Below are 24,621 nucleotides of genomic sequence, written 5' to 3'. Positions count from 1 at the left end.
TACTTTCTCAAGGAAAGTGAACCACAGTACCACTCTTATCTTTAAAAGTATAATTCTTTTGTTACATTTAAAATAAAAAATAGCTACAACCTAACCAATATAACCCTTTTTTTTTAAAAAAAAAATCCATTTGAAAAAATCGGTAAAATTAAGTTACAAAACCTACTAAGCCAAAATCGATAAACTTCTAAATAAAAGAAAGAAGAAAAAGAATTCTAGGCCCTAGCTTTTAGAATCTTCCATCATTCTGTCTTGAGAATCAATACGCGCATTGAACTGATTCGGGTGGCTTTTTTCTTCAAAAAAAAAAAAATCTTAGAACTTCTCAAATATCTCCAACCCTTTCCCAAAAAAAGCACTTGACCCCTAGTGACCTTGCAGTATTACTTTCATCCTCTTACTTCTCTCAACTCGATAATGTAACTGAAGTCCGAAAGTCCCTGAAAAGTGAAAAACCGCACGTTTTAAGCCAAGGCCTAGTAGTAATATCAATGGCAAATAGAGATAAAGGAAAGTAGTCAAACGGTGCCTCTATGCCAACAAAAACGTATTTACTGCCCCCTTGTTGAGTGTTTTAGGGATTAAATTAGAAATCAATGTATGTTAAATTTCTTAATAAAATCAAGAAGCGATATCTAGTTTACTAGGGAGAAGGTATAAGATGCTTAAGTATTCGCGCGGGCCATAGTCCCAGTCCCCCTTTCAAAATACAAGGAGGGACGTAAAAGGAGGCACCGGGCTATTTCGCCAGCTCTCCTCAGTCGGAAAATACAAGTAATTTTCTTTATCATTCGCGTCGCGCTGACGTGCACGAGTTTTCAAGAACCAATGAGATGCTGCAGCTGGTTGTAATTTAGAGGCGGCGGGGATTAACAGTCCGGACAGGCTACGTCTTTTGGACTGGAGAAAAAGCTAGATTATAAATGTGGAGGCGAATTTATACCTTCTCCCTAATAAACTAGATATCACTTCTTGATTAAATTTAAGGGGTCATCTGTAAAATACTGATACTCCAATCTTAACTTGAAAACAGTTCCCTTGGGACAAACAAAATGGAGATAGAAGTTCCATTTTTCCCAAAGAACATCCCATTGGCTTAATTTATGGCTGCAGACTTATCAGAAACACCCTGTATCTATTGGAACTATTTATCTTTCAGTGGAAGGAAAATTCCCACTTACAGAGTTTTCCTCCTAAATTTCCCCCTAAATTCAATTTAGGATTGAAGTCTGGAACTCTGGATTCCGGTCGGTTCTCTCTCAACACGACAAGGGGTAACACTCACTACATATTGGACAATCAATCAACCTTTAAGTGGCTGGCTATATCTGACCACTGGTTTTTACTTATTCTTTACTAACCAATAAACCTCTTAAGTGGGTACTCAAGTTTTTCAAATTATAAATTTTTTTATTTAATATCTGCACCTTCAGGAAATTGAGTTAAAGATGTTTTCAATACATTTAAGAATTTCTTGCCCTCTTTTAGGACTGTGTCAACTTATCAATTAACTCTTTTATTGCATTAAACTAAACTTAATCGCGTCAGTAATTTAGGTTTATTTATTTAATAATAATAAATAACGTTCATGAACATTTTTCTTAATTACTCGGGCCCTGATTGACACAACCCCAAGTATTAGGTATGGTTGGATGGGTGGCAAATAGGGCTATAACATACTCAAAGGACATCCCTGTATCTCTAGTAGAACCAGAGTTATGAGCCTCCAAAGTTGGGTATAACGCTATTCCTAAGGAGGGGGTTATGTCTGTGAACATTTTGCTTAATTGCTCGGCCCCTGTTTGCCTTAATCCCTAGTTTTTAGTATGGTGGGATGGGGGACAAATAGGACTATAACATACTCAAAGGACATCCCAGTACCTCTAGTAGAACCAGAGTTATGAGCCTCCAAAGTCGGGTGTAATGCTATTCCTATTGAGGGGTGTATGTTTGTGAACGTTTTACTTAATTAATCGGCCCCTGTTTGTCGTAACCCTAAGTCTTTAGTATGGTTGGATGGGGGACAAATAGGACTATAACATACTCAAAGGACATCACTGTATCTCTAGTAGAACCAGAGTTATGAGACTCCAAAGTTGGGTGTAATGCTATTCCTATGGAGGGTGGTATGTTTTTGAACGTTTTACTTAATTACTCGGCCTCTGTTTGCCTTAATCCCAAGTTTTTGGTATGGTTTGATGGGGGACAAATAGGACTAAAACATACTCAAAGGGCATCCCAGTATCTCTAGTAGAACCAGAGTTATGAACCTCCAAAGTTGGGTGTAATGCTATTCCTATGGAGGGATATGTTTACGAAAATTTTTCTTAATTTTTCATTTATTTCTGTTTCAGGACGCTAGGACGAAACATAACTTTGCAATTCACACTTATACGAGCCCTACCTTTTGCGATCATTGTGGATCTCTACTCTACGGTATTATACATCAAGGCTTCAAATGCAAAGGTAATACAATATTTTTAATTTTTTAACAAAAGAGTTGCTCAATTATCACGCAATTTTTAAAATTATCAAGAAAAGGAATAAATTTTCATGTAGAAAACATATTGGGTCAGAATCATGAATCGATATAAATTTAAAATGAATATTTAACATTGGTTTTGAGGGTTGCAAGTTGGACTTGGGAGGTCCAGCGACGTACTCCCGTAATCTGGTGGAAATAAGACAGAAACGTGACCTCCTCCAATTGACCCCGTGGTATTAATGTTTAGGTAACGTTAGGTTTAGGTTTGGCCAGGGATAGATTTAATTTTAGAAGTTGGAATGGAGAACAGAGTGATTAATATCTGGGCGCGCGTCAAAATCCCGGCCGGACCCCCTTCCACGGGACGGGACGGAGGGGGGTATGAAAGAAGAGGCGGGAGGGTAATAGCGACAGAGGTAAAAGGAATTACGTCATTATTTTTCGCGGCGTCCCCGTCAGCAACGTCATCAAAACGTAGTTTAAGTGAGCAGCCAATAAGATAATTTAAACTTTTCGTTACATTACGTGTTGGAGGGAGGGGCTTTATACTATACTGGGTGGGATATGAGTCGGAATAACTGAAGTAAATACTAACCGTTCCGTTCTCCATTCCTACTTCTAAAATTAAATCTATCCCTGGTTTGGGTTTGGCTTTGGTTATATTTCTTAATTGGGTTTGTTTTATTATTCATGGGGAAAATTGAGTAATTCACGATCAAGACGAGCTAGTAAAATCTCTTAGGTACCTGCAAAAAGCAGGGTTTTTCTATTTTGCTTCCTACTTTTGGTTCCAACTCTGATTAAATTTTTCTCTGCGAAATCTGTTTGGTTCTTTTTAAAAAATTCTTTTAAAGCTATCTTTATGAAGGGGGGGGGGGAAAGGCTTGTCGCGCTGCATTTTGTGCCTTCATGCGTACATCATAGACAAATGTCATCACGTAGGGACATTGTACCGACCCATTTCAGCTGTGTCGTCTGCTTGATACGTGGGGTAATAGGGAACATTGATATATAGGACGTATGTGGACGACAAAGTGGAAATTGTCATACCCATAACCTTAAGGGCAAGAAGTGATATCTAGTTTATTAGGGAGAAGGTATAAATTCGCCTGCACGTTTATAACCTAGCTCTTTATCTCCAGTCCAAACGTAGACGTAGCCTGTCCGGACTGTTAATCCCCGCCTCCGCCTCTAAATTACAACCAGCCAGCATCTCATTGGTTCTTTAAAACTCGTTTACGTCAGCGCGACGCGAATGAGGTAAAAAATTACTTGTATTTTCCCACTCTGAGGAGAGGCTGCGAAATAGCCCGGGGCCTCCTTTTACGTCCCCCCCCCCCTGTATTTTGAAAGGGGGACTGGGACTATGGCACGTGCGAATTAATACTTCGGCATCTTATACCTTCTCCCAAATAAACTATAGATATCACTTCTTGGTAATTGAATAGTTGTCTGTCCTTATGAAGAAATATTTGTCTGGTCGTACGCAGTTGCTTTAAAGATTTTCTGCCTCGAAATTTCAAAAGATTGAGATGATGAGAGGAGAGAGAGAGTGCGTAGGAACGTTTTCTATTTGCATTTGACTTCGAAAGACTAGAAATTCGAGCAAATTTCATTTGACCCTTCCCGTACCAACCAAAACCCCAAAGTTGTATGTACGCATATATATGTTCGACACTACTACACTACACTAGGGCGCGCTTAAAATAGGCGGGACTTAGTGGGACTATGTTTGTATGTGACGTCAGAGTTAACGACTTGTAGCCTAGGTATGGTCAGGTCACAGAGAGAGAGAGAAAGTACTCTGAATTTTGAAGCGTGGGTCGAAAAGGCTTAGTCTTTTTTAGTAAAAGAAATTCTACCAAATAATCCTGGTCCAGGAAAATGGAATTGTATTTTTGTGTTTATCTTTATTAAGAGTTAGGCCTACTGATTTAAATTTAATTTTATTTAGTTGCGTTACGTTGTATAAGGAAGCAATTTGGTACTTGGGAACATTGAAATATACAGGGTTTTATAAAAAAGGGGGTTGTTATTATTTCTATGAGCAGCCCTTAGATTTTGATTGAGCCCCCACAAGGGATGCATGCACACCCTAACCCACAAGTTACTGATGAATGAACATTGGAGAAGTGTTTATGATTGGATGACCCCCTTAAATTTAAAAAGTAATTATGAAAATGAACAGACAATTAATGATTTCTATTTTAATTAAGGGGGTCATCCAATCATAAACACGAGTTCCAATGTTAATTCATGATAACTTGTGGGTTAGGGGGTGCATGCACTAACCTTGTGGGGGCTCAATCAAATTCAAACTGGGCTGCTCATAGAAGTTACTGATTTAACATTTCATCGATTCACTCAAAATTCAGTTGATTTCCCATAGAACCATCCACGCATCCCACTCATGTACCCATACTTCGGTCCTATAATTACCCCCCACCCCTATTTGGAAGTTGGAACACCCTTTATGGACGGAATAGGCGAAAATAGACATAGTCTCTTAATCTCTTGGGACGATACAAAATATTTGTCTAAAACTGTACGTAGGTTTTAAATCGAGTCGAATAAATATAAATCTTCATCGAAGCGTTCCTAAAACTTTGACTCAACGCCTCTGAAAAGAAGTCGAAAACATTGAAAGTCTTTTTGCCAAAGAAGAACTGAAGAGCAACTTCTCGCGTCTATCTAATAGATGTCGCCTTTTTCTAAAAAGTTCCGGCCCATTATTTAAAGGGTTCCCTCTATCCGCGCGTTCATCCGTTTCGATAAAAAGACAGCGACAATTTAAGTTGAAAATTCCCTTTAAAAGGATACTTAAAGTGTGTAGTTCTATTGTAACCCAGCAGAAAGACTATCAAGTTAAATTGGTATTTAAGCCCCTACCCCTGGCACACTTTTGAAATGGTCTGGGTGCAGTTAATACTTAAAGGGGACAGGGATAGATGGGAATCCCCTTACCTATAACGTTGCCTCTGTACCCCAACCTACGACACGGAAGTCCTCCCAGTATCCTCAGTAGCGTTTAGGTAGGATCGTACAGTACAGTACAAAATCGTAAACAGCGCCCCCTCTGTCTTAAAAATAGAAGCTAGTACAGATACAAATACAATGGCGCTACGCGGCAGCACTTACAATCGTCTACCGAAGGGTAGGGGCGTGCGCGAGGTACACTGGGAGAGTTACGGTGCAGGGCATGCCGCAGGTCGCCCGTCATCATTTCCAATCCCACCTCATTTATCCCTGGCTCAATGATACTAGAAATTTGGTTAGCGCTGGAATTGAAATTATCCGTGGTTGGTGCGTTGAAGGTATCCCTTTAAACTAAGTGTTACCAAAAAGGATAGATATCCTTGACTATTTCCGTCTTTTGAAGTTATATTGTCGTTCCGGGGGCGTTGGAGCGTTAATATACTGGCGCCACCACCATCTATCTCGGGGAAAACTCTTCTAGTTCGGGCGGGGATCTCTAGGGACACGACAGGCAACGAAAGGAAGACTGCCGTTACCGTATCAGAACGGAAAAGGCAGGCTGCTGCACCAGTCTCAACCCATTTATTTTTACCTGCGAACAAAACACTCCCCCCTTCTATAAAGATATTCATTTCTGAACTGTAGCCTGTAGCCTGTAGGACAGTTCAGACAAATTTAAATGGTTTTAAGTTATGCATACGTACTGACGGGGCCATGGAGGTTAGATGGGTCATCTAACATAATTACGGGGTCATAACATCGCAGCTTTATGACCTTATTCGCGATGCGTGGGCCGAGGCTTAAAGCGATATTTCTAACTGGTAAATTTGGGATTTAAATGGTTTTAAGTTATGCATACTGACTGGGCCATGGAGGTTAGATAGGTCATCTCGACCTCTTTATTTAGCATAAATACAATGTCAGCTTTATGACCTTATTCGCGATGCGTGGGCCGAGGCTTAAAGCGATATTTCTAACTGACAAATCTGGGTCGAAATTATGCGTCGTCTGCTTCACAGTAGAAATAAACGTTTAAAATTTTTGTATTTGGACTCTAAAGCAGACGACGTGTCATTTTGACCTATATTTATCATTTAAGAATAGCACGTTAAGCCTTGGCACACGCATCGGGAATAATGTGTTTTCTTCTACACACGTTACTCTATTAGATATTAAAGAACGTGAAATATTGAACTTAGAACCAAAGCTTAACGAATATTTTACGTTATGCGTGGAAATGGGCTTTTATAGTGGGATATATTAAACAAATTGTTTGATTTTATTGTTCATATGCTAAATTTTATATTTGTGATTACAGTATGCGACATGAACGTTCACAAACGATGTCAGGAGAGTGTTCCAAATTTGTGCGGCTGCGACCATACGGAACGTCGTGGAAGAATAGAGCTCAAGGTCTACGCTCAGAACAACAAAATGATATGCGAAGGTAGGACACATTTGGGTTTTTGAACATTCAAAAATAAATCATTATCATGGAACCCAGAACAAAACAGTGTATGAAGTTGCCAGAAAAAAGTTTTGTAAGAAAAGTTAAGTTCGTTAAAAGATTTTTCAGTTTCAAATTGTAGTCGCACGAGGGCGCCAGGTTATTTTTACCTATAATGCTAAGATTCTAACGATTCTAAAAATGCCACCACGAACCGATTTCACTCTCCTCTCTCTTTGTGCTGTTTTTTGGACAAAAGTGTCGGAATAGGTGGTCCTCTGAGTTTCCCCCTAACTGGCCCCGTCCCCCGGAGCAGGGTCGATTCAATAAATCAAGTTTTCAATGACATGTTTTTGTCACGAAGAGTTTAGTTGGCCTGGTGAGGGCTTTTATAAAATAGGTACTACAAGTTTTCCATTTGTGGAAGGGTGGGTAACTGAATGGGTGGGAAAACGGCCGACTCTTTTCTTCTCCTTTCTATTTTTCTTCCATGACACGCTAGGCCTAAAAACTTTGCCTAGCCCCTAAGCCGGAATTTTTTCTACTCAACGTAACCAAGCCCGCTTTTTTCTTAACCCACCTGAAATACCCCCGATTTTAAACCCGCTTATAGCAGACGATATTTCAGTTTGTAAAATTTTTCTTTAACGGTTAACGCGTGCAGCCATTCAAAAAATAAATAAAATGTCGAAAATGAAAGAGTTCAAGAATAAATTTGAATGGAAGATAGCTAATCCGTTATCCTTTATCGATAGGGACCCTATTTACAGTGATTGTTTTCCCCATATACCCGGCTTCAATTATCAATGGAGATTACGAATGAAAATTGAAAAAATGGCGAACCATTATTTGTTAAGCCTTTACCTCTACAAACACGTTGAGGGTAAAGGTCAAGTGAGAGTCGTGAGTGCGAACAGAGTATGGGTCCAAGTATTGGATAGCGATATGTATATTTTAAAGACAATACCTTACCAACCACCTACAAACACCAGCGCAACTGGCTTCCAAATGTCTATAAGACCAAAAAACATTGATAGAATTGAAACAAGTATCACAATAAGATGCATTGTCATGGAAACACAAGGTGCTATGTGTCCACCAGTTATGGGTTTGAAGAAATGTAAACCAATAGCTGCACCAGTTAATACTGTTGAAGATACGCCAGTTTGTAGTGATAAAGATCCTCCAGTAATTATTTTTAAAGATGCACCACTTATAAAAGGTACAAAAACAGTAAGACAACCAATATGTTGTGAAATGGCTAGACAACCACCTTCAAACCAAACACCGAGTAATGTCTACAAAGAAATGTGTGCTAACGTGCCTACTGACGCCATAATTATCAGTAAAGATCGTGTTCATCCGTGTCACAAAGCTGTACTTTCAAGTACTTCAACAGTACTGAAGCTTCAGTTCGATAACGGATGGGTTCAGAAACCTAAAGTTCTGGATTTAAGTCTTGACTTTGATGGAAATGCAATTAATGATTTTTTGCTTTATATTTATACCAACGAAGCTCCCAATTTGGCCACAACCGCTGGTCAAGTAATTAAATTAGCCAGGTTATATGAAATAAATGACCTTGTACGCAAGTGTGTTGAAAAATTAGCAAAATGTAAAATTAATATGTGAAATTATTATGTTTCATTTGGCTTACTTTTTTTTAAAACAATATCAGAAGTTGTTGTTGTATTTTTTGTGTGAATTATTAAATTTTTTGCAAAAACAAATTGGTGTTCGTTAATTTTTTTCTTGGGTCAAAGTTCAAATGTTACTTCCGTGAATTTTGTTGTAGCCCCTGTTTTTGTATCCATTATGAAAAGGTTTATATCCGTGAATTTAAAAATGCCCACCACTTCGAGTTCGAGATGGCGCTGGTTAATTAACCCTATATTAAGCAGACGAAAAGGGTTTGTAGTCTGCTACTACGAACTCTCTCGTGACGTCACACCCTCTTATCTCTTACCTCGGTGTTGGGTAACCATATTGGAAGTCGACAGCTCAGGCCATACAATTTAGACTATACCAATATTGACGTCACGTTCCCGTAGCTCCTCCCCTCTCGGTACAAATCTAAATTAAAAAAAAACCGAAAATCGTCCACTCTTACGTAATAATGATTTAACATTGGTTTTCAATGTCAAATTGAAACGATGACGCGTTGTTTTTCAACCCTAAAACCTTCACAACTAACACAATGATCATACGATAACGCGATTTAAATAAAATTCTGTAGCGAAACTAAACCGGAAATCAAACAGAATTCATTATTTATTTTAATTAAAAATATGCATACAATGACAATTTCAAATGAAAGCAAACGTTTCGCCCAATTATAAATAAATAAATAAATACAACGCATCTGAAAATAGTTAACCAATAATAACGGTAAACAATATAAGGAAAACAATGAATCAACAAGGTTGGTGTGATGTCTTGACCCATTAACCTGCTATTTATAAAGGCCTGCACCATATTGAGTGTAAGTTAGTCGTGGAACCAACGCCGTTGAGGTATTTCTATCATCTGAATCGGATTCAATTACCATTTACAATGAGTGCCAGTTTGGACGAAGACCCAGACAATCAAACTGTTCTTCAAAACAGGCAACTGTCTTACATTTGGAACATCACAAATGCGGAGATATCCCCGTCACAGAACGAAATTAACAGTACATCGTTTCCGGAAAAGGCTCCAGTACTACACCAATGGTTCCTGCAATTGGTTATGAATGGGGATACATTTACCATCAAAGTACTGCAAGGCGAACACGGGAAACCGGTGGTAAACCGTCAAGTTAAAAGTTGCTGCGTTGTGGAGATTTTCACGTCGGATGGATTCAAGTTGCATACGGTTTCGGACCAGACCAACGATGGGACGTATCAGTTCAAAGTACCCGTTGATGGACTTAAAATGCGGGAGGTATCGAAACGTTTGGAATTAGGGTACGAGTTAGGGTGTATCGTGTATTGTACCATTGAAGAACTGAACCGAACTAATTGGGTTGATGAGACGAACGTAGCTGATACAATCCTACGTAATTTGGCAAGGGAGGGTACCGCCTCTGATGTCTCTTTAGTCACCAAAGACGCCAAGATCCCCTGTCACAAATGCGTACTGTCCGCAGTCTCAACTGTCTTTCGGACCATGTTCCAAGAAGATTACAAATTGGACAGAGATTGCGTCATCAAAATGGGTAACGAATACGACAGCACCACTGTTGAGGACTTGGTCAGTTATATCTACTTGAATGAGATACCACATATCGGACAGACTTGCAGCACCTTACTGATGGCAGCAGATTACTACGATTTGAAAGGGTTAAAGATACGTTGCGAAAGGGCCTTGTTGAAAAGAGTGACTATTTTAAACGCAGCCGATATTTTGGTGCTGGCCGAAAAGTGTAAGGCAAGGTATCTTAAAAAGGAAGTAATTCGGTTCTGTTTTGATCATCGAAAAGACGTGATACAAACTGAAGCCTGGAAGTTTTTACCCATGGATTCGTGTCGTGAGGTTTTGACAGCCTTTTTGGATGTCTTGTAGACTTGTTGTAAAGAAATTGAAGTAACTAAGTGTGGTAGACTTTGGAGGCTAATGAAAACCTTTAGTAGTGAGTGTCCAGTATGGTTTACGAAACGACGTACACCAATCATAGTCTTTTTGGATGTATTGTAGACTTACAGTAAAGAAATTGAAGTAACTAAGTGTGGTACAGTACACTTGGGAGGTTAATGAAACCCTAGTAGAGTGTGTCCCCAGTATGGTTTACGAAACGACGTACACCAATCATAGTCTTGATATCTTTCTCTGTAGTTTCATTGGCTGGATAGCCAGCCAATCAGTGATTGCTCCACTTTAACTATTACCATTTATCTTTTGTTAATCTCTTTAAAAGTGTAGTTAAAATAGTCAACAAATTCGGTTAATTCATTGATCTAGAAATTGTTATATTTAAATTTGCTTAAACGAGGTTATAATGATACATTAGATTTCGTATATTGCGACACCTGGTGCTTTTAAATGTAATTTAGAGCATTCATGCGTAATTAAACTTAATTATAATTAAAGTATTCGTATTGAATTACAGTAAGTATAGATAATAACAAAGAAATCGCCATATATAATGTCAATAACCTAATTTGACCCCTGGAATGTTTATTCAATTAATTATTCAAGATTCTCTATCCAATGTCTATCGATTACTAACTAATGCAGAAAAAGGCTGGTAGTAAGAAAAATATCACAGTGTTCCTTTCTCATTAGGTATTCCCTTAATTGTATCAAATAATCTTAACAAACTATAATTATTCGTCGTTAATCCAGACTTCTTTTTACTTCATCAATCTATACTAATTACTTATTCTAATGTATCAATTTTGAAGTAGGGTTAGTTGAAAGGAGAACTTATATAGTCTTGTACAAACAAGGCTTAGAAATTCTCGGACTTAATTGGTACAGAAAGGCAATTAAACCTTCGAAGAGTTTGACCCCGCAGCGACCTGTAATTATATCTTTAGTACTTAACAATGTTTACGCTTCAGTATCGAGTGTTAATTTTGTTACAAAAGTGATATCTGATAGCAGGAATACATAAAGCTAATTGGAATCATTGTGTAGCTAGTCATTTTAATTTCTCAACGTATATAGGCGCGTTTTGTGAGAGGAGCTAGCTAGACTAATCATAATGTATGACGAATTTTACCCATAGCGAATTAATGATCTATCTCGCTGCCTGTTGCACCAAGCAATGAAACAACAGTTAGAAAGACGCCATCAGAATTATTAATAGGCGTGACGGGGGGTAGTAAGTTGTCAAGCCCGGCCCATAAAACCCGCATAGAAATTAACATGGGATATATATTGGGGCACAATGATTCCAATTAACTGTATGTATTCCTGCTCATAATCATAGACTGCGTACATCGTACATCATGGAATTTCGAATTCTATGTTTTTACTTTTTCGATGCCTAAAGTTGATGTGAAAAGTTATTGTGTTGACCTGCCAGGCTGGCTGGACGTTTTCAAATCATGTGACGTGAAAAATGCATGCGTTCATCAAAATCCGAATTTTACAGTTTTAAATTGTTCCTTTTGTTGTAAAACAATCTATTTCCAACACTGTAACACTTTGATTGTGAAACTAACAACAATTTTACCTTAACACTCGTTTCAAAATTAAAACCAAAAAACACAGTTTTTACGTCGTCGCATCGTGCCAAATTATCACTGAAATTCATAAGCAAATTGTGTCAAGAAAATTACTTATATAACAGGTGTTTTATATTAAATTACTGTTAGTGAAACTTCCTTTACTACGTCATCACTTAAATCAGTTCACGCCCATAGATTGGATTGATATTACAATAGTAATCTCAGAAATCGAAACAGTTAAATCCACTCTCGTACTTTGCCGGCATTGATTAGCAGTAATTCTCGCATTCTATCCAGTAAGGCTCTAACCAACCACTTACTCATCATATCCTTGCCTTTGCCTTAGGACCTTAGGTAAGGCGTAAGACAGCGGCGTCCCCCTAAGGCTCTGTTCTTTGAAACAAAAATCTTTCTATGGTGTAATCAAGAAGTGATATCTAGTTTATTAGGGAGAAGTTATAAATTCGCCTCCACATTTATAATATAGCTTTATCTCCAGTCCAAAAGACGTAGCCTGTCCGGACTGTTAATCCCCGCCGCCTCTAAATTACAACCAGCCATTGGTTCTTGAAAACTCGTGCACGTCAGTGCGACGCGAATGAGGTAAAAAATTACTTGTATTTTTCGACTGAGGAGAGGCTGCGAAATAGCCCGGCCTCCTTTTACGTCCCCCCTTGCATTTTGAAAGGGGGACTGGGACTATGGCACGCGGGAATACTTAGGGATCTTATACCTTCTCCCTAATAAACTAGATATCACTTCTTGCTTGTATAATCCAATCCAATGCAGGGTAGTATACAAGTTTCCTCGGGGTCCATTTATCGGAGATTTAAGCCTTGGTTCAATTAGTCTCGCCAACCAAAAACCCTGGGACCCCTCCTACGTCGTTAGTCAAGTAGAAGTAACTATCTACTCACTGTCATTTACTCTTGTCGAAGAAAGGGGTTAAGAGGATTCGCGGTCAACCTTGGATGACTATAACAATGAATGATTGTTAAACCAATATCGATTTCGCGGGATTTTGGGGAAGCCGAGGTTTACACTAAACTAGATTAAGTTAACTCAATCATTTAAAGGGTCAATTCAGATTGACTTCAAGGCTATTTAACAAAGAGTTATTGTTCTAAAGTATAATGTATCCATGGTTTCAATTGAGTTAGTTCAACTGATTTAGTTTTGAAACAAAACTAATATTGTTGATGACTTACAAAAAATTATTGGGAATTTTAATATTTGATTCTTTTATCCGTAATCGATATTTTAGGTATTGGTATTCAATTTATATTATCATAGGTTTATTAGCAGTCATTCAGTAACAAGAGAGCTCATTGACTAAAAGAAAAGCAGAAGTATATAATACATCTTAATTAAGTTTGATGAGCGGGAGAGCAAATTAACTAAAAGGGGCTCCCTCGCCTGGGAAGAACGATGTTACATAACTAAAGAATATTAAGAGATGATACAGAGTGTCATATCCTTCTTCAATATTATCCCCTTCTGGTATAAGTAACAATTTCTCAAAATTTCAACCCAAGTTATTGTATTAAATATAAATAAAAACCAACAAAACAAAAGTAAACATAATTCACCATGAAGAAAACGAAATTAGATCAGAACCACTGAAAGAGACTCGACCCTAAATATAGAAAAACCAGGCAGAAAAACTCTTTAAGGGTTCAGGGAGCTGATTGATCGATTGACCCCAACCAATTTCCCACGTGACCCGCATGAGAAGTTCCGTCCTAAATGGAGATTATAGTCCCAGTATCTCAAACCCCCCCCCTTAACTCACTCATCCTCTCCAACCCAAGGCGTAACGATGGATCAAACAAGACCTCTTAGAGCTACATACTCTCTAATAGAGAGATTAAGTTAGTAGATCATTTCCAAAAGGGGAAAGGGGAGGGGCCACAGTGTCGTCTGCTAGTCGTTGGGTTAAGAAGAAACATTGATAGGACACGAGAATTGAAGTCCAACACTCAGTGGTTAATTTTGCAGGACCAAGTTCCATCTAGGTCCTATTTAGTCTGAACTTACTAAGCCCAAATTTGACAGCGCCTCACCTGGCGTCACTTTACCCTGAATCTATGACCTACGTCAATCACTTAATGACAAGCTCCAGTTTGTAACCAGTGACAAACTTATGGATGGAACATATCTTATGAACTTTAGGTGTAATAAACCAATATTTTGTGACCCAAAAAAAGACGTCAATAGATGGCGTAAGGAGTTGCTAGAAGTTTTATGTTCGATGCAACTCTCGTGTTTTCTTAACCTCTCTATTGATTGTCTGTCTATCCTGTTAAGGAGGATAACATTGGCCGAGAAAGAGGGTTAACTTTGTTCAACACTACACAGATCTAACTCATCGCGGAGTGCTACGGACACACCGAGTTAAATTGAGTGCAAATTGAGCAATACATGTGTGTGTGTATTATATTTCCAAGTTTGCTCTATCTGCCTGTCTCTCGGTTTGCATCCCTCCGTTTGTGCCTAATTACTCGAGAATTGATAGTTGTATTGCCAAGTTTTAGGTATCGTTGGAAAGAGGAGAAATAGGGCTATGACATACTCCAAAAGGTTTTGTTGTAACCCTTATAGAACCAGAGTTATAACACTCCTAAATTTGTCTCAATAAGCAGAAGGGGATACTGAAGAAGGGTGACACTCTGTATCATCTCTTAATATTCTTTAGTTACGTAACATGAATGATTCTTCCCTGCAGGCGAGGGAGACAGACCCTTTTTGTTAATTTGCTCGATCCCGCTCATCAAACTTAATTAAGATGGGTATATAACTATTGCGCACCGTGCTAGGGTGAATGAACTATAACTGTTTGGTATTTACTAAATCCCAATGCAGCAATCAATTAACCAACAAACCTTGATTGCCTTAATTGACGTGGGACAAAAATTAACACACAAGGGCATGCATGGGCCTTGGCAAATAGTTAAGCGGCGCTGATAGATATAGTAATGATGAGGAATTAACTATTTACATGGCGTATGTGATTCGGTTTAGCAATTAATTCTGAAGTTGATGTTGGGAAGAATCATGTTACAATTACATTACCCGCTTTGTGGTAGTGATACACTTCTCTCGAAGAGGAGTATTATATACTTCTGATTATAGGTTATTTTTATTATGTTCCTTACGATATTGCAAATTTTGAATAAATTTATAGACAAATTTAAAATAGTATTTTCAAAATACTGAATTTACTGATACGTTTTATCCATTTATTTTTATCTCTTTGTACCAATTCGATGATAAAAGTCCAAACTTGTCAAACCTTGGATTTACTTGAACTACTTTTTAGTCTACGCGTATTTATTTTACATATTAGTACGCGTACTTTTTCCCTTAAGTGTATATTCCCTGTGAAATTGACTAATATCTCGCTCTGACCGCATTGACCCAGAATTGTGATACGTCCGACAATTGGACAGTCGCTTTATGAATATGTGACAGTTATTGAGAATGTCATCTATAAAACATTTATACCGAAGGACAAAAAGATGCGGCCCAAAAGGACCTTGACATTTTCCGGCGCCATTTATCCGTTTGCAATCTTAAAATGGCTTTCCTCCGTTTAAATAAAACCAGGCTGGGAAATGGTCACTTTTAAGTCTGCTAAAGAATACATACACGTACAGTCTCTGATTTCAGAAACTAATAAAGAGAAAAAAGGTAACAAGAAATGGGCTGGATTCGAGAATCGAATCGAAACTCATAGGTTAATTTCGTAAGAGTGACTTGCCTCTGCCTCTGATTCGTACGAAGTTCGAAACAGTTGTGGGATAATTGCTTTACCTGGAATTTATTTATTTAAAAGTAGCAAGAATGAATAACCATGCACTCTACTTAAAGATTTGAGTCTCGTCGGTGGTTTAGTTCAAATAAATGCCACTAGATGGCTCTATAGTCGTGGGGTTTAGAATGTCCCGCTAAGCTTGTCAAAGGCTAGTTTTAGTTCGGCTGCGGTTTAATTCAAATAAATACCACTAGAGGTGCTCATAATCGAGAGATGGAGCTTTGCTTGGCCAAGGCTAGTTTTAGCTCCACCCTCGACGTTAACGAGTTCTGATTGGTTAATCCCGCCTTAGGCAACGATAAAATTTATTTTCCGAATATTAAAATTATTTAAAATGCGTCAGAGGCACGTGACCAGCGAAAGACTCACGTGGTTCGAATAAACTTGAATCGTTTTATTCCGTAAACTGCAATTGTCTCTGCAATCTCGCGAAAAACAATGACAAGGTGTCCATGATGCTACTATGTGCAGTCTTTGGATCATGGTGTCACGTGGGTGCCTGTAACGTTTTGCATATATTTTTACGCGCTGCATACGTTCTTTGAAAATAAGACCCGTCTTAAAGGGGCGTTTCCCCAATGAGATCCATTATCCATTCTTACTTTATATAAATGAATAACTTTCTGATTTTAATGTTACGAAACTACTATTTGGAAAATCATTTCACCAAGTTACTAGTGTTGAACTTATTTGGAACTACATATAAAATAAGCTTATGACGTTTTTTCTCTAGCCTACTTAAAATTCGTCGGGGGTTTTCAACTTATCGGATATTTATTAGTTTTTCTTTTATTCTTTTCTTCGATGCACAGTTCGCCAGGCCAAGAATTTGATTCCAATGGATCCGAATGGTTTATCGGATCCATATGTCAAGATGAAACTTATTCCTGACAATGGCGACTCCGTCAAAAAGAAGACAAAGACCATCAAGGCTAACCTCAATCCAGCCTGGAGAGAAACGCTTGTATTGTAAGAACAAACTTACACCCATTTATTTATGTATTTATTTATTTATCATATTGGCAGTTTTATTTTATTTTTGGTTCAATAGATTTGTAGGCCTAAATAAATTAAGATACGTATTTTATTTTGGGGTACAAAATGAAACCCGGTTTCAAAAGTCAGAGGGTAAAATTATAAGAGTGGTTTTGGTTGGGTGAAGCCGACATTTAGGCGATTTGAATCCATTGTTAACTCTATGGCGCCTGTAGAAATGTTTACACTGCTGCACACGCGTGTTTAGGGTAATGCTATTTCCAAGGGACCATATTTATAGAGTAATGGCACCTCCCTACCTTTGGCTACGTTATGTTCTATGAGAAATTAACATGTAGTGCCACTACTCTATTAGCGTATTTTGAATTATTTTTGCAGAATATACAATTTTTAACTTTAAGTTAAGAAATTTTAAGTATTTTTTTTAACAATTTATTTTAATTTTGAGGGGGAAAATTTTTTTGATTGGCTTTACGAAAATGGCAATCATTTTTAAACACGTCACGTGTTCCAGTAGCGTTGTTGCACTTGTTACAATAAATATATTTTAAAACAAAATTTACAAATTAAGAGCTGACACAATAGCATTCCAAACAATACACTCTTTGGAATTTCCCAAAGAAGTTAATCAGGGAAATTAAATTTAAGGAAGTATAAATTCTTGTTAAAACCTTACTTTAATGTGATGTACAATCCGTTATGAATTTGATGATTGAAGACGTTGTTATTTTAAATCTCGTTAATTAGGCCTATTATTTGAATGTTAATTAGTGATTTGAGGCCTGAGGACAAGGACCGGCGGTTGCTGCTAGAAGTTTGGGACTGGGACCGGACGTCTCGGAACGATTTCATGGGATCATTGTCGTTCGGCGTTTCGGAAATCATGAAGAACCCGGCGGAGGGTTGGTACAAACTGCTAACGGCTGAAGAAGGCGAGTTCTACAATGTCCACGTGCCTCCGGATGATGGCGATATCTCGGAGTTGAAGAGCCAGATGAAGGTAGGAACGGTGAGAAAAAGAGCAAAGTTATTACACCATCTCGATGTCGTTCGTAACCGTAAAATCAGTCGTGACCAACAACAACACTCACGGTAAACCGCAACGCACGACTGTTATCGCCTGACAACCACTGAAATTGCCATGATTGTAGACACTTATAGCAAACGTTGATAGATAAAAACAAAAAGTGTACTTCATTGATGATTGCTAGCGATGTGTAATATGAGGAACGCCCCCTTTCCTCTCGGAATAGTGTCGACCCCTCCCCCTTTGGGGTTGATTACCTTCACGACCGTAGTACAGGGAACATGCGTGAACAGGCTCAATGTAGTAGCCGATGCTAGGTCTAGTACCAAGAATTAACGTTTGGATCGTCACTATAGAGTACTATTTTCTTTAAACCTTTGAGCTCAAAAAAATAAGCTCTTATTTGATTGGTTGGTTCGTGTAGGGGTTGAGAGGAGGGTCATGTTCTTCTCATTTTACATAGCGCCGTCTACAGCTAAAGGTTGGGAAACGTGAACGAAGTATACTTTGGGTTATTATCTGTGAACTTTGGTTTTTGTAGTAGAAATATTGAATGACTTTGGCACAAGAAGTTTGTTTGAATTGTACTATGATGATATGAACGACACAATAGTGTTAAATGATGCTGGTACTTGGTAGTCAGGACATTGAGGCTACCTTTAAAGGTTCATGCACTCTCTTCTGTTTAAGAGACAAGATCCAATTAACTTTAGTAATCCACACCGTGCTCCAATATTTAAACAGTATTTTGAAATTTGACCTTGATATAGGGGCTAGAGAAATTTCCTCCCCCGTTTCTTAACTTTAACTGCGCATGCCCTTAAGGATTGCCAACCAGTAATTAGTTATTAGAGCATCCCCTGCATCATTCAGGTTTAGAACTTAATGATAATTACTGAATCGACACAGAAAACTACAAGCTCTTCAGTACATCTGTTGTAGATAACCTATTGAATTCCACACGTCACAAATGACTGTCAACACTTGGTTTCAATTGTTCCTTTCTGAAGCACAATGTCCCTGTGTGTCTAACAACGTCCTGACTATCAACTGCACACAAAATATTTAGAGATGGCTGTGAAATGAAGCTTTGTTCTGACATTGAAACATGATTAAGCCTAAATGTTACAATATTACCCAAAAACAATACTGGTAGAACTAAAAGTGTTTCCTATTTCTCTGCCGCCATCTTGGACCTTTACAGTCAAGGTTATCATTAGCTACGAAAAAAGCTGATAAAATCTCTCAAATGACTGACATTCCTCATAACATGGGCAAACAAGATGTCATCAGGGCGTCCGATTTCAACTTTGTCATGGTGCTCGGTAAAGGCAGTTTTGGAAAGGTGCGAACGCAACCTTGTCCAACACGGTGCGCAATAGTGTTAAGTTTTAAATTGTGCGCAGGTCATGCTCGCGGAACGAAAAGGTACCGACGAGTTATACGCCATCAAAATACTGAAGAAAGATATTATAATTCAAGACGATGATGTTGAATGTGCCATGGTTGAAAAACGGGTGCTAGCCTTGGCCAGCAAACCACCTTTTCTAGTGCAACTACACTCTTGTTTCCAAACAATGGTTAGTATAAACCCATATTGCATATAACTTCAGGAATACATACAGCTACTAGGAATGATTGATCTCCCATGTTAATTTCTATGCGGGTTTTGTGGGCCGGGCTTCAGAACTTACTATCCGTCACGCCGAAGGGAGGCTTATTATAGTATATTTAGTTACACATAAAGATTAGTAGAGCTCTTCTCACAAAGCGCGCCTAGATACTTTGAGTGAAAATTGCATTTCTGCTAAAAACAATTAACATTTTACACTTAATTAGGACCGATTATATTTTGTTATGGAATACGTAAATGGGGGAGATCTCATGTTCCAAATTCAACAATGTGGCAAATTCAAAGAGCCAGTAGCGGTGTAAGTATTATTATTTTTTTTAATATCTGCTCCTACAGGCATATCACGTCTTCATTTTCAATTGCACATTTGCTTATTTCTAACATTTAAATAATTACTATTTCAGCTTCTATGCAGCAGAAATAGCAATTGGCTTGTTCTTCCTACACAACAGGGGCATTATTTACAGGTATTTACAGATCCTGTAACTCCGAATTAAAAAAATATAACGCATATGAACTGAACTGACTTATTGTAAACAGAGATCTGAAATTAGACAACGTATTGCTTGATCAAGATGGCCACATCAAAATAGCCGATTTCGGTATGTGTAAAGAAGGTATCAGTAGCGATAAAACGACTAAGACGTTTTGCGGGACTCCTGACTATATTGCCCCTGAGGTAAGCATCGTTTTTACTTTCTATTATACCCTATTTGTTCCTGATATGCTACAATCGAAATACAAGCGTGTTGTTCGGGGGGTTTTCTTTCGTAGATAATTTTGTACCAGCCTTATGGCAAGTCAGTTGATTGGTGGGCGTATGGTGTTTTACTCTATGAAATGCTTGTTGGACAGGTAAGAAATGGTTTGGTCTAGTTTAATTATTAGTCCTTGTTTTTTTTTTTTCATAAGTAACATAAAAACAATAAAATTACACCATGTTCTTGTTGTCGTAATGCTTATTTCTTAATGATAGTTGAAAATAAACGCTCATCTATTAAATCTATTTAAATATTGTTAATATTAATTAACTTAGTTTTATTATCGCCGGTAATTAGCCTCCATTTGACGGTGAAGACGAAGAGGAGTTGTTCGCTTCCATAACAGATCACAATGTCTCCTATCCAAAATCTCTCTCAAAGGAAGCCAAAGATACTTGCAAAGGGGTAAGTCTGCAACTTATTAAGCCTACTACTAACCCTAATCATTAACCACGTGACATTACTCTATAGTTCTTTACGCGCGGAATTTCATAAAGACAAAGGCTTAACTTATAATTGAAGTTTCATGTTCTTGTGCGTGTTGTTGTATTAGTGGCAAATAACCACGTGACATTACTCTTATAGTTCTTAAAGCGCGGAATTTCACAAAGACAAAGGCTGAACTGAAAAATTAAGTTTCATGTTCTAGTGCGCGTTGTTGTATTAGCCACAACTGATCACGTGATATTACGAATTTTAATTTTTCAAAAGACAAAGGCTTAACGGATGTTTTAGATTTTATTTGCTAGTTTGCTTTGTATTAGTTCTTCCTTACTATTGGCCGACTATATTCGGTAATCACGTGACGTTGTTCATTGTTAGTCGCGTGGAATTTCAAAGTTTAGAAACCAAGGCTTAACGAATGTCGGCAACTAGTTTTTCTACGTCTACAATTAGAATTTTGTACCGTTTTTGCAGTTTTTGACGAAAAACCCTGCTAAACGATTGGGTTGCGGTTCTCGCGGTGAGGAAGATGTTAGGGGCCACCCTTTCTTCCGTCGCATTGATTGGTTAAAGATTGAGAACAGGGAAGTTCAACCGCCGTTTAAACCAAGAATCGTAAGTCCATGCTTTTCATATGTTTTTAATTTTCTTTCAAAACATCTTTATTTTTCATTTATCAAAAAACGCATTTTGTCGATTTACAAGCACGATGTTTTATCATACGGTAGTTTTATTAGTTATTACAATTGATTGAATTAGATAAATTGAATAAGTAGATAATTTTCACACTTTCGTTAATCCACCTTATTCCTTGTGCATGTGCCAAGGCTTATCACTCGATTTTCAACTGACGAATCCGTTCAAAATTAATACTCATAAGCAGACGACGCATTATTTGTCACTTGAAATCGGCGCCATAAGCCTCGGCAGATGCAATGGAATAAGGAGTAAATAATTTTGAAATTTTTAAGAATATCGTTCATGATTTAGTATTACTAGAAATTTAGGTTTAATTGCGGAATTAGGTAGGTATTTTTAAGCCTTTGCGTTCAGCAGTAGGTTCCCGACTGGCCTAGAGGGTAAGCAGCCATTATTTATTTCACTCTATTGCCGCCATCTAGGCCAGTGGATGCGCAACAAATTCAAATATTTAATTTTGAGAAACATGTTTTTTAGAAAAACATTATTCGCGTTGCTTGGTGCAAGGGTTAGTAGTGTTTACTTTTACTTAAGCCTTGCCAACTGTATCGCGAATAACGACGATTTATCAAATGATTTTGATGATATAGAAATCTCTAGTTATGTTCCATAAGTATGTCGCGTAATTTGCAACGCAATCATAATGAAAATTTACGTTGCAAAGACACGAGAATTGACTACAGTCAGGTTAAATTATCGTCCATAATGCTAAGCCTTGGTCTTGATAGCAACTCGTGGATGGTTATGGAACATTTAAAATTGAATTGAATTGAACTGTGTGGGGTTTTTGTCAATGTGGCTTATGGTAAATGGTATAAAGGGATTTTGCTGTGACTGTTGGTTATGGTACTTTTTTAACCATATTTGTGTCATGATGGTTTAAATACAATTTGATTTAATTGGGTTTTTTTAAACCTAATTTAAGCATGTTGGGTAATGAGCATCAATTCTAATTTCTAATTAGTTTTTTAAACATCGATTATGGTTTGGTAAGTTTGTGGTGACCTCTAGGGTTAAAGGTTAAATTTAAGTTTTAATTATTAATAATTAAAATAATTAGTATTTTGCACGAAATTCTGTAAATATTTTTCTCTTTTTGTGGACTATTTTCTCTTTGTCTTCTTGTCAGTATTCTTTATTTCATCTTTACTATTAGCATGTTTAATTTTAATTAAGGGTTGATTACCATTCCCGTCTCTAATTAACTCTGTCCTATTAATAATGAAAATAAGGTTTCTTCGTAACAAACAAAGAAGTACACAAAATATTGAAAATATAGTAACATACGTAGGCCTAAATCTCCTGAAGTAGAAATTTATTTATTTATTAAATGTTAAAATAATGGTGATAAACATACAATTATACGTTTTATTTTGAAATCAAATCAAATCTACAATATTTCAAGAAGAATTTCATCCGATTTTTCAAGCCTACATTTTTTAGGAAAATTTAAATTTCAGAATCAAATTTTATCATGTAGCGTCGTAATTTTTAACGATGGTTGATAACAATTTATTAACCGATGCCGATATTGAAGTTTTACTGGAACCGATTATTTAAACTTTGCGATATAACCGATTATTTAACCCAATTTAACCGATATCGGGGGCAATTCTCTAACTTTAAAAGCGTGTTATCGCAAGTGATAACTATCGTCTAAAGGGTTGGTGTCTGAGAGCGCGATATCTAAATAGGCTATTATTCATATGTTTCATCAACCCTTGAACGAAAAGGGGCGGTTGTTTCGCGAATTCCCCTCGTGCTAATAAAAACCAGGTGGTCAAGTTAAAAATTTTACCGTCTTTAGTTATAAAGCAAGCGATAACTTATCGATCAGCTTAACCCTTTCGCTAATTCAGTTTTCACTCTCGTGAAAATTAAAAACGGTGAAATTTTTATTTAACCACCTTGTTTTTATTAGTACGATGGGAATTCACGAGACATCCGCCACTTTTCGTCAAAGGTTTGATGACACCCATGAATAATCACCTATTTAGATATCGCGATCTCATATAACGCACGCGGTTGACACCAACCCTTTAAACCGATATATCGGTTAAAGTGCCATATCGGTTTGCTTCCCCGTCTAGTATTTTTATTTGTGTCAATGAAAACAAAAATTGGGCATTATTATTTGAACAAAATTATTAGAAGTATATATTAAGGAAATTCAGTTAATACAGGATGGGAAATCAATTTTAAGATGATGTCCTTGTGGAGGCGCAATGACATAGAAGTTAAATTTACGATTCAAAATTGATTTCGCATAGAACCATTTCACTGTACTTCAGGCTTACCACCCTGCCTTTCCTTTTTTTTTTGGAACAAAAAGTTCATGAAAATCGCGATAAGCTTGAATTTACCCATTTTACCCTAAATATTAATTTAAAAATATTGCCGGTTTCACTCAACAAAACTCTGGTGTGTCGAATTTAAATAAAATTTGGCAAAACAGGACATAATGGCTCTAACATTGGCTTTGTTTTTTATTTATTTAACCCTGTAGATACTAGAATTGCCCAATTATTTCATTATTAATGTGCTGATTTACGTTCAAACCTCGATCCCTCAATACCCTTTGGCTATTTTAATTTCTAGGTGTTTATTCCGTTATTTTTTTCGTAGCTGTTCTGTTAATACTTCTGCTTTTATTGCATGGCTGTTTTTATATAATTTATATTCCTTCATTTGCATGCATTTTAATTTATAACTCGTGTAAGACAACGTATCGCTTAAGTATTTGTAGGGAGTTAAGGAATTAGAAACTATTTATTAGACGTAATTGAGAAGTTTATTTAAAACGTGTTATTATTCTTTTGAAGAACCACTTAGACCTTTGCCCCAAATTTATTTTTACTATAAACATTTTACATAGATATGTTTTTAAAAATACGAATATGAAAGGTTATTTTTCTACTAAGTTTATTTACTAATCAAGTTCATGTTAGAAAATAACTCGTAAAACGAAATTTGCAAATTCATTAGGGTCATCCTTATTGTTACGTTAATTATTTTAACCGGAATTTAAAATAATTTTAAAGATAGCACCAGTTTAATTTCGACTACAATAACAATATTGGTAGTTTAAAATACCTTAAAATGTGCAAAATAAAGCTTGATTTTTACTAATTAAATCAAGTGCACTTTTTGTAGTGCACCAATTTCTGTTCAGAAATATCTATAAAT

General features: G+C 37.1%; 1 protein-coding gene across 4 annotated transcripts in view; it reads left to right on the top strand.

Moving 5' to 3' along the window:
• Positions 1-24,621, top strand: part of Pkc53E (Protein C kinase 53E) — a 109,617-nt gene that overhangs the window by 71,576 nt on the left and 13,420 nt on the right. For 2 of the 4 annotated variants that reach the window (XM_089854959.1, XM_089854957.1), the window contains exons 4-15: positions 2,355-2,466; positions 6,780-6,908; positions 16,688-16,844; positions 17,643-17,880; positions 19,103-19,243; positions 19,305-19,478; positions 19,738-19,829; positions 19,936-19,998; positions 20,072-20,210; positions 20,306-20,386; positions 20,590-20,697; positions 21,211-21,351. In XM_089854959.1, the coding sequence (XP_089711085.1) occupies positions 2,355-2,466; positions 6,780-6,908; positions 16,688-16,844; positions 17,643-17,880; positions 19,103-19,243; positions 19,305-19,478; positions 19,738-19,829; positions 19,936-19,998; positions 20,072-20,210; positions 20,306-20,386; positions 20,590-20,697; positions 21,211-21,351 (1,575 nt within the window). The remainder of the gene's footprint in view (positions 1-2,354; positions 2,467-6,779; positions 6,909-16,687; positions 16,845-17,642; positions 17,881-19,102; positions 19,244-19,304; positions 19,479-19,737; positions 19,830-19,935; positions 19,999-20,071; positions 20,211-20,305; positions 20,387-20,589; positions 20,698-21,210; positions 21,352-24,621) is intronic. The other 2 variants (XM_089854960.1, XM_089854958.1) reach the window with 1 other exon arrangement.

Source organism: Phalangium opilio, unplaced genomic scaffold (genome assembly GCF_054372755.1).
Source record: "Phalangium opilio isolate 3A_F unplaced genomic scaffold, DU_Popi_V2 ptg000209l_1, whole genome shotgun sequence".
In the NCBI taxonomy this organism is placed as follows: Eukaryota; Metazoa; Arthropoda; class Arachnida; order Opiliones; family Phalangiidae; genus Phalangium; species Phalangium opilio.
Note: the sequence above shows the minus strand (reverse complement) of the source record. Positions and strands in the feature narration are given on the sequence as shown.